Source organism: Lepidochelys kempii, chromosome 12 (genome assembly GCF_965140265.1).
Source record: "Lepidochelys kempii isolate rLepKem1 chromosome 12, rLepKem1.hap2, whole genome shotgun sequence".
Lineage (NCBI taxonomy): Eukaryota > Metazoa > Chordata > Testudines > Cheloniidae > Lepidochelys > Lepidochelys kempii.
In genome coordinates this window covers 40791819-40802953 of record NC_133267.1, presented here as the reverse complement: position 1 = coordinate 40802953, position 11135 = coordinate 40791819, and the positions used below count along the sequence as shown (strand labels likewise).

The window sequence follows — 11135 nt, the reverse complement described above, 5'->3', positions numbered from 1 at the left end:
ATCGGATGCATCTAGCTCACAAAAGCTTATGCTCAAATAAATTGGTTAGTCTCTAAGGTGCCACAAGTCCTCCTTTTCTTTTTGCGAATACAGACTAACACAGCTGTTACTCTGAAACCCAATTGGGAAAGAGTCTCAGAGCAAGTTAGAAACAACAGAATCACAGAGGGATGATAAGAACCAGAATTCCTCTTTTCTATCTGGTGTTGTGTTGTATTCCGCACTGCAGTTAGCACAGATTGTAGAGTCACAGGACTACACTACTGGAAGAGATAAGAAAGATCATGCTTTATGATGCATAAAGCATGGTTTGTGCTGCCTTTCTTCCCTGTTTGGGGCTGGCAGCAGAAGGGTAGCTTCTGGAATAGTCTCAGGAAAACAGGGAACACCCACACTCCAGTCCCAACAGAAAACCAGAACATCATACACCAATCCCAAGCAGGGAGTTCTAACTGCTACTCTTCCCGCTAGCCCTCCCCAGGAACCCAGGCTGTACGAGGGAGGTGTCCAGTCCACCCTCATGTTTAAACAGGAATGTGTTTTACCCCGTCTACAGAGCTCGGGTAGAGAGAGAAGAGACCTGTTCCAAGAAGCCAGCTATCAGTCACTATGGAGGTAGGGTCCCAAGTACAACAGCTGTGAGCTCTCATTTTACAGGACAGACATAAATATTAGAAAGTGAAATGGATCATTTTTAAAATATATATTTGCTTAACCATTTAAACACAGCCACATATATGAAGAGACAACAAGAGCTAGCAATTTCCTGCTGCTCCTGTTACTGTTGCCTGGGTGCACTGGGAAAGCTGTTCTGCTCAGTCACAGAACGCTTGCTGGAGGGGATCGTAGACAGCTTGCAGTTTCTTTGACAATGCTCACATGAAAGACAGAGGCATTTCACAGGCTCACACGCTAGCAGCTGTTCCACATTGTTGGGATTAACAAAAAGGTGTTAAAAGTTACCCATGATTAATTATTACAGGGAAACAGACTAGATATATAATGGAATATTAGGACACTGCACCTCACCCCCTACCTCAAAACACATACAAAGACACTGAGGAGAATGTGAGACAAGGCAGCGGATCCCAGAGTCAGGACAGACTCTCTAACACTAGCTTGGCTCTGCAGACACCACCGTTGCTAGACAGACTCAAAGCTAAGAACAAAATATGCAAGGTTTAAGAAAACCAAAACCCCAGAGCTCTTGCTTGCATGCGTGTGCTCTCATGCTTCTCAAGGTTCCAGCGAGGCCAGATCAAGAGGATTTCCCATCCAACATGTAATATCGGTACATTAAGCCTATGACCAGTGCGCCGAAGATGGGGATTAGCCATGTTGACCAGAAACTACAGAAGAGAGGGGGAAAAAAATCAACACACAACACAAAAAAACAGAAAAGAGCAGCAAATTAATAATTTATTCCTAATGTCCAACATGCTCAAATCTGGACTGGTTTGATCTGGGAAATTCTCTGAGAAACCACATATTTAGACACTGAGAGGAGCTCACCTCCAGCCAAGCTGACTGGCCTCCTTACAGAAGAGGGCCTTCTACATCAGTCATAGAAATCCAGAAACCTGTTCTGATTCTATATACTTCTTGGACTAGGGCTGCCAACTTTGTAACTGCACAAAACCTAACACCCTTGCCCTGCCCGAAGGCCCCACCCCTGCTCACTTTATTTCCCCCCCCCGTCCATCGCTTGCTCTCCCCCACCCTCACTCACTTTCATGGGGCTGGGGCAGGGTATTGGGGTGCGGAAGGAGGTGAGGGCTTCAGCTGGAGGTGTGGGCTCTGGGGTGGGGCCACAAACTAGGGGTTCAGGGTGCGGGTGCAAGAGGGGGTGAGGGTTCCCCATGGCTCCTGGAAGCACCTGGAATGTCCAGCTCCTAGGCCAGCATGTCTGGCTCCAGTGGGAGCTCTGGACTGGTGCTTGGGGCAGTGTGCGGAGCCCCCGAGGCTGCCCTTGTGCCTAGGAGCCGGATATGCTGGTCACTTCCGGGAGTCGCAGGGAGCCTGCCTAAGTCCCGTTGTGACGCCGACCAGACTTTTAGCAGCCTAGTCAGCAGCGCTGACCAGAGCTGCCAGGGTCCATTTTTGACTGGGCGTTCCAGTCAAAAACCGGACACCTGGCAACCCTATCTGGGACTACAGCAAAACTAGCCTGGCCACTCTACAGTAAAACAGCAGCTCCCACAAATTTGCCAATCCATATAACGCATTAACAGTGTGCCAGGAATCTGTGACATTCACCTAAATTAGCATGACAGTGGAGCAGTTTGCAGCCATAGTAATATTTAAAATGAAAGTGTGAACCAGAGGCTGAAAGTTCCAGGTCGCTAGGAGGCCTAGCTGTTCTGAACAGGATGGAGCTTTGCATGCTGGGACTTGTCTCCATGGATGGCTCCTGCATATTAAAGGGGGAAACTGTGGACTCACATAAAACTCATTGGGCTGCAATTTGGCTACTTATCTTGGACTGGCTGCACTCAAGAGCTTTGCATTAAGGTTCTGGGATTTCTGCTCTGTACATTGACAAGGCACAGAATTAATATGTAATGCTACAGAGTGCCCCAGCCCTCAGACCTCTTTATTCCTATATAAACGGTACTATACCTTGACTGGCTTGAGGGTGTCGTGTTTGGATCCTGAGGAGAAAGAGAGATACATTATACAAGTTGTACTGACAGAACTACAACCCTGAACATGTAGCTGCCATAGAGAGGGGACAGAAAAACCCTCACATCTTCCTCCCTTTCCCATACCTCTCTTTCCCTTCCATAACCAACACAGGGTTCTCACTTGCTCTCTGCCACATCTCTTCACTTGCCTCCCTGACTCCACCTCACACTCAGACCTATTCTCTAAATACAAGCATATGCTGGATTTACCCATCCTTAAAAGCAAAATGAACTCTTTACCCCACCTGTCTGCAGCAACCATCCAACTTCCTCCCTTCACCTCTGAACTCATTGAATGTGCTATCTACAACCATTACCTCAAGTTGCTCTCCTGCAACTGCATCACAGATTCCCCCTCCAGTGTGGCTTCTGTGCCCAGCATTTGACCAAAATTGCTCTCACCAAGTCTGAATGATCTCTTCCTGGCTAAATCGCTGAGCCTGTATTCCATTCTCATCCTCTTGACCCCTGCTGCTTCACATGGTCAGTCTCATCCTCCTCAAACTCTTGCCTCCCTTGGCTTTTGCCTGGTTCTGTCTGATCATTCCTTCAGCACCTTTTCTGGCAGGTTCATCTCTTCCCCATCTCCCAGTCTCCATTGGAGTCCTACAGGGCTCCATCCTCGGCCCTCTCCTCTTCTCTCTTTCTCTGGGTGATCTGTTCACACTACTTCATATGCTATGGATGATTACTTGTAAATCTACCTTTCCACTCCAGACTTCTTGTCCTTCCACCAAATTCCATGTCTGACACAGATGTCTCACCAACAACCTAATGTGCCCAAAAATGGACTCCAAACCTGTATCTACTTCCCCCAGTGACTGACACCACCAACCTTCTTGTCACTCAGGCATAGGATCTAGGAATTTTCTTCAACTCCACATATCCAGGATGTCTCCAAATCCTAACACTTCCTCCATCAAATTTCCAGAATTGATCCTCTTCTGTCCAGGCAGCTGAAACTCTCAGTCAGGCCTTCATCTCCGGTCTTGGCTGCTTGAACCTCATAGCCACCATTGCTGCCCTCCAATCTGGTCAAAACACAGCTTCTAAAGTCATCTTCCTTGCTCACATGTCTAACCACATCACATCCTCCTCCTGTAATTCCCTCTGCTGCCTAATCCTCGTCCACCACGTCAAATTCAAGTTTCTTCTCTTTACCACCAAAGCCCTTTACTACTCTGTCCTTCCATATTTATCCCCAACTTTCTTCCAATCTCCTGGTGATTAAGTTACTGACCACACACTTGTCTGTTCCTTCCATAAATAGCTTTGCGTTTTCTGCCACGTCATTCCTTATTTATAGACTCCCTCCCGGAAGTGATTTGTAAGGCTAACAACCCTGTCCTCCTTCAAATCACTTTTAAAGATCTATTTCTTCCATAACACCTACAAGAAGTCAGTCAACAATTTATGCCTACAAAGGGGCAGGTAGGGCAAGTTGATATTTATGTATTAAGAATCCTTAATTTTTATACACATTAGTCTCAGCCTCCCCCTTCTCTTCTTTTATTATAAGCATTTCAGGTCAGAGACCACATCTATCTCTATGCACAACAGGGCCCAATCTTGATCGGAGCCTCTAGTCACAACTATACTTTATTACACAGGGATACTATGTGGATAGATACTACAGCCTTTAAGAGACACGCTACCCCATCTCCTAAGACAGACAAAGCCTGTAACTAGCCCACATCACAAAAGAAACATGGGATTTGCCAAAACATCAAATCATTGGCTCAGCTAGCCAGATACCTTGCATCCAGGACAAGTACCTGATGTTTCAGAGGAAAGTATAAACATCTACAAAACATCTGGACAAAAGCATAATTTTGTATTTAACATAGAGATTGGGAAAGATTTTTCCCCCAGGCAATCAACTGATGCCATGATGTCTAAGAGATTATTCCCCTTCTTCGTTGAGCTTGAAGAGTTGCATATGGTGTGTCCACATCATCATCCACTCCTCCCACCTTTTTTTTTTTTAAAGTGAGTTAGTTTTAGTGTTTGTGAAAAGGTGTCAGATAACAAGGAGACACAAAGCCAGCCCGGGGATGGTTTGGGGTTTTTAAAATATATGATTGTATATACAAGCAAGAGTACTGACCTTCAGTGAAAGTAAGTTTCACAAAGTGACTATACAATGTGTAAAAATACTTTCTTTCCTTTGACTTACTGTGAAACGGATGAAGTATGAAAGTGATCCCCTTGTTTTCATGCTATGGGGCAGAAGAAAGGAAGGACCTCCTAAGAACTGAATACCCCTACAACACTTCCCCTTTCCAAGGTCTTCTACAGTGTCTCATCCTCCGTAAGTCCCAATACACCTCTAACCAATGTGCTGCCCTTTGCAATTTATGCTGTCTTTGAAATTAAGATGCTGTTTTAGATGCAGGGATACCATCATTTGTGCTTGAGAAGAACTTTGAGATCTTCAAAAGGAAAATGATATCAAAGGGGCAACATCTTTTATCCATCTTTTGTTATTTTTAAATACACCTGAGCACCTACTTGTTCCCCTAGATTGCTGCAGCACACTGGACTGATCTTCTCCACTGAACTAAGGACAGCAGCAGTGATCTTTCTACTTAGAGCATCCTGCAAGTTCAGAACCTATCAGAAGAGGATAGAACTTTCTTCCCCTCCAGTGAGCATTATGTTGGATTTATCCAAGTTAAAATGCACTTTCCATAGTGCTGCCCAATCTTTCAGTTTCTTTAGATCCCCTTGGAGGCTCACCATCCACCATTTTGACATATCTAAATATAGCAAAAAGAAAAGGAGTACTTCTGGCACCTTAGAGACTAACCAATTTATTTGAGCATGAGCTTTCGTAAGCTACAGCTCACTTCATCGGATGCATACCGTGGAAACTGCAGTAGACATTATATACACACAGAGACCATGAAACAATACCCCCTCCCACCCCACTGTCCTGCTGGTAATAGCTTATCTAAAAAAAGAAAAGGAGTACTTGTGGCACCTTAGAGACTAACCAATTGGTTAGTCTCTAAGATGCCACAAGTACTCCTTTTCTTTTTGCAAAGACAGACTAACACAGCTGTTACTCTGAAGCTTATCTAAAATGATCATCAAGTTGGGCCATTGGCCCACCTTGATTATCATGCACATTGTAGGGAGAGTGGTCACTTTGGATAAGCTATTACCAGCAGGAGATTGAGTTTGTGTGTGTGGTTTTTGGAGGGGGGTGAGAGAACCTGGATTTGTGCAGGAAATGGCCCACCTTGATTATCATACACATTGTGAAGAGAGTGGTCACTTTGGATGGGCTATTACCAGCAGTGGGGGGGCGGGGGGGAGGCGCGGAGGGTGAGAAAACCTGGATTTGTGCTGGAAATGGCCCAACTTAATGATCACTTCAGATAAGCTATTATCAGCAGGAGAGTGAGTTTGTATGGGGGTGGGGGGGTGAGAAAACCTGGATTTGTGCTGGAAATGGCCCACCTTGATTACCATGCACATTGTAGGGAGAGTGGTCACTTTTGATAAGCTATTACCAGCAGGAGAGTGAGTTTGTGTGTGTGGTTTTTTGGAGGGGGGTGAGGGAGTGAGAGAACCTGGATGTGTGCTCGAAATGACCCACCTTGATTATCATACACATTGTGAAGAGAGTGGTCACTTTGGATGGGCTATTACCAGCAGGAGAGTGAGTTTGTAGGGGGGGGGGCCGGCGGAGGGTGAGAAAACCTGGATTTGTGCTGGAAATGGCCCAACTTGATGATCACTTTAGATAAGCTATTACCAGCAGGACAGTGGGGTGGGAGGGGGTATTGTTTCATGGTCTCTGTGTGTATATAATGTCTACTGCAGTTTCCACGGTATGCATCCGATGAAGTGAGCTGTAGCTCACGAAAGCTCATGCTCAAATAAATTGGTTAGTCTCTAAGTTGCCACAAGTACTCCTTTTCTTTTTGCAAATACGGACTAACACGGCTGTTACTCTGAAACCTAAATATAGCAGTAAGCTGTGAAATGCCCTAAGTTCTCCTCATACTCAGCACAGCTGCTCAGGCTGGCACCCATTGCTATACACCCTTTATTGAAGCATGTGGCTCTGCATCAGCTTATGAAATAGGGTTGAAATGAAAAAAGAATAATTTGAAAGGCCTGCTGTTCTGTATAACTAACCTGGGATTTGAGCTAGTTTGAACGATACTCTCCATGGCTGACCAGAACAAACAGACCCTCCCAACAGACTGCAGAAAAAGAAGAGGTTGCCTCTTGATGTCTAATGAAAGGGCTGTCTAAAGCAGAGCTGTTACCAGGCCAACTCTCCTAGTCAAGTACAAGGAGAAGCCAACTGCAAGACACACATTTAACTCCTTAATTAGATTCCATTTACTAAAGATTCGCCACCCCCATCCTTTCAAGGGTAGTTTTCCAATATGCCTCCCCACCCAGGTTCTGATCCAGGAGTCCCCAAGTTTTCAGCAGAAGCCCTAGAGATCACTTGCTGATGCTAACACAGAATTAATGATTTCAGGCCAAACCCAGGTGGTTGGGTCTGTCTCCTGGGTTGAATCTGACAACACTAACAGTTCAGTGATCAGGACACACTGAATGATGCAAACAGAGGTCTGCGGTTCAAGGTGTGGAAATAACACTCTGCTGATGTCAGGGGAGTGAGGTTCAAATCCCACACTGAGGTGGTGCTGCTGATCTTTAGAACAAAAACAAAGTAATAATTTGCTTGCAAGGTTTATTCAGGATCCCAATTTGTGTAAACACAAAACCACCAGCTCTGTGGAAGAAACACTGAATGACTCAGTTTTTTCCCTCTGGTCCTGAGCCACAGGCAGCAATGTACACAGTACACATAGGCCTGGAAAGATGGAGTTTGGGGCTTCATTTTCCTAGAGCAACTAGTAAACTGGTCAGCTGTTTTGGCAATCTCCAGAGGGAACCATGCCTAGCTCTCCTGGGCTAGAGCAGCGAAGGCTGCCATTCAATTCTTAATCCACCCCCGTGAAATTTGGAGTATCTACACAGGAACCACCAACATTCAGAGAGTACACTTTTCCCCATCAGTCTCTTGGATGGGGTTGTTCATTGAGGTTAGTCGAGGAAGGGACAGTTCACAACCCAGTCCGTGTTCTTGAACAATTATACAAGAGATCTGCATAGTAAGGCCAGCATACTGTCTTTTCATGTTCTGTTTTGAAATGGAATTGCAATTAAAAAAAGGAAGTAGAGTCAAATGCTGTAGGAGAAGACTTCCAACACAAAGTCTGAGTTTCCCCGATATCTATACATTAAAAGCTGCAGATTGCGCAAATTTTTTTTGGAGTAGGAGAATGGGTTGGGGACAGGTGGTGTCAAACAAAACAATAATATTTTCAACAGGCAAAATAAGCACAATTCCAGTCAAAGAGTGAGATTAATATCTGATTCAAATATTAATCTGATTAAAAGATTCTTAAGCAAAATAAGCAGTCATGGGATAAGAGGGAAGGTCCTCTCATGGACTGGTAACTGGTTAAAAGATAGGAAACAATAGGGTAGGAATAAATGGTCGGTTTTCAGAATGGAGAGAGGTAAATAGTGGTGTCCTCCAGGGGTCTGTAGTGGGCCCAGTCCTTTTCAATATATTCATAAATGATCTGTAAAAAGGGGTAAACAGTGAGGTGGCAAAATTTGCAGATGATACAAAACTACTCAAAATAGTTAAGTCCCAGGCAGACTGCGAAGAGCTACAAAAGGATCTTACAAAACTGGGTGACTGGGCAACAAAATGGCAGATGAAATTCAATGTTGATAAATGCAAAGTAATGCCCATTGGAAAACATAATCCCAACTGCACATATAGAATGATGGGGTCTAAACTAGCTGTTACCACTCAAGAAAGAGATCTTAGAGTCACTGCGGATAGTTCTCTGAAAACATCCACTCAATGTGCAGCGGCAGTCAAAAAAGCGAACAGAATGTTGGGTATCATTAAGAAAGGGATAGATAATAAGACAGAAAATATCGTATTGCCTCTGTATAAATCCATGGTATGCCCACATCTTGAATACTGGGTGCAGATGTGGTCGCCCCATCTCAAAAAAAGATATGTTGGAATTGGAAGAAGTTCAGAAAGGGGCAACAAAAATTATTAGGGGTATGGAACATCTGCCATATGAGGAGAGATTAATAAGACTGGGATTTTTCAGCTTGGAAAAAAAAATTAAGTGGGGATATGATAGAGGTCTATAAAATCATGACTGGTGTGGAGAAAGTAAATAAGGAAGTGTCATTTACTCCTTCTCACAACACAAGAACCAGGGGTCACCAAATGAAATTAATAGGCAGCAGGTTTAAAACAAACAAAAGGAAGTATTTTTTCACACAACGCACAGACAACCTGTGGAACTCCTTGTAAGAGGATGTTGTGAAGGCCAAGACTATAACAGGGTTCAAAACAGAAGTAGAGAAGTTCATGGAGGACAGGTCCATCTATGGCTATTAGCGAGGAGGGGAAGCGATGGTGTCCCTGGGAAGGGCAACAAAGAATGGATCACTTGATGATGACCTGTTCAGTTCATTCCCTCTGGGGCACCTGGCATTGGCCTCTGTCGGCAGACAGGATACTGGGCTAGATGGACCTTTGGTCTGACCCAGTATGGACGTTCTTATGTTATGTTCTTATGAAATGTACATTTCAGAAACAAGCAGACAAAAGGTGTGTTCCAGAGTCAAGTGCTGAAAAGAGTAAGGAGACCATACGATCAAAAAGCAGCAAGGACTTAAGAAATCCCACTTAAGGAACACAGAGCAGCCATCTACTTGTAGTGTGAAAAAAGCTGCTATGGACTTGTTGGGTACCAAACCAATGCATACTAGAAACTGCTGGGGCACACACCACCTTTCATATCTAAGAAGAAATCACTCAGTGCCAAAATGCTCCAGAAACAGAAACTTGCAGCAGCATCTGAGAACCCTTACCCAAAAACACCAAAGCAGGTTCCAAAGAGCACAATGATGCAATAGCCATATTTTTAGGTTACAGCTCATCACTGAAGAAGTGAACAAGATGGACATCAGCAGATAAGGGAAAGCATTAGACATATTAGTGATCTTCTTGATCAGGGGTTCTCAAACTAGGGGTTGTGACCCCGCAGGAGGTCATGGGGTTATTGGGGGGGGGAGTGTCACGAGCTGTCAGCCTCCTCCCCAAACCCTGCTTTGCTTCCAGCATTTATAATGGTGTTATAAATATAAAATATTAAAAACACATATTTTTATATTTATGTGTTATATAAGGGGGGGTTTGCACTCACAGGCTTGCTGTATGAAAGGGGTCACCAGTACAAAAGTTTGAGAACCACTGCTCTTGATGAATCATCCTATAATTGTAAGGCCTTCCTGTGAAAAAAAATCTTGATACCAAAACATGATGTAGTCCTACAGCAGAAGGGTCCATGTAATGGGAAGGCAAGATTCTCTTCTACTCTCACCCTGTTAGAACCATATGGGAAGTGTCAGGTTAATTCCTACTGAATTCACTGGGACAGGGATGACTCATTTAACTCCAACCCAAATGCGAAGGGAGGCGGAACAGCTCTAGAAAGAGCAAAGTAGGGTCTGCAAGAGACAGACAGGAACTCTAGGGTAGCCAAGCCTGTGGAGAAGGCCTGAGGAGTTTCTTAGGTTGAGTTTGTGTTACTTTCAGCAATACAGCCAAACCCGGTTTGGGGTAATTTTTGACCTTACACAAAGCGTATGTAGCCTTTTGTTGGACTGTGGTGGGGAGCAGTTTACTGTCCACAGAACATCTAGCTCAAGATAGAATCTGGCAAAACAAAGCTGTATCATCTTCCTTCTATTACCATTCTTCCCTGCAATCTTGTCTGACACCAGTTCTAAACTAAAGAGTTGTGTAAACATGCCTGCCTCAAACATAGTATTGTCTACTACCAAGTGGAAGGAACTGTACTGATTGGGAAAGCTGCACATGTCAACATGCTCTTAGACATAAGAAAGATTACCAGCTTCCTTCCAGTAGATAAAAGAAGCTAAAACATGGCTCTTCCACACCTATGAACAAAACTTGTACTTTAAAACAGAAGAGAGTCTTCACCAAATCACATGCTAACCATCAGCTGAAGAGATCATGTTACAGTGCAATCAACCACAATTAAGGCTACGACTTTGTCATGGACATTTTCAGTAAAAGTCACGGACAGGTTACGGGCAATTAACAAAAATTCATAGAAGCCGTGACCTGTTCCTGACTTTTATTAAAAATGTCCATGACAAAAAGCTGGAGGGAGGAGGGTCCAGTGCCCTGCTGTGGTTGGGAGCTGCGGTCCCTGCCCCATGACTGGGAGCTGGGAGGGACCCCGCTGTGGTGGCTGGTGAGCTGCGAGGGATCCCCCGCCGCCTGGGGAAGTCTGGAGGATTCCCCACCGGGGGGAGCTGCTGGGGCGCTGCGAGGGGTCCCCAGCACCC

General features: G+C 44.7%; 1 protein-coding gene across 4 annotated transcripts in view; it reads right to left on the bottom strand.

Moving 5' to 3' along the window:
• Positions 1–688: 688 nt before the first annotated feature.
• Positions 689–11135, bottom strand: part of CYB5B (cytochrome b5 type B) — a 36425-nt gene continuing 25978 nt past the window's right edge. The window contains exons 4-7 of one of the 4 annotated variants that reach the window (XR_012154555.1): positions 4861–4903; positions 3520–3715; positions 2620–2651; positions 1298–1349 (exon numbers count right to left, since the gene is read on the bottom strand). Coding sequence is in view for 3 of the 4 variants with exons in the window: in XM_073308332.1 (XP_073164433.1) it covers positions 1182–1349; positions 2620–2651; positions 4861–4903 (243 nt within the window). In the remaining variant the exon portion in view is untranslated. The other 3 variants (XM_073308332.1, XM_073308333.1, XM_073308334.1) reach the window with 3 other exon arrangements.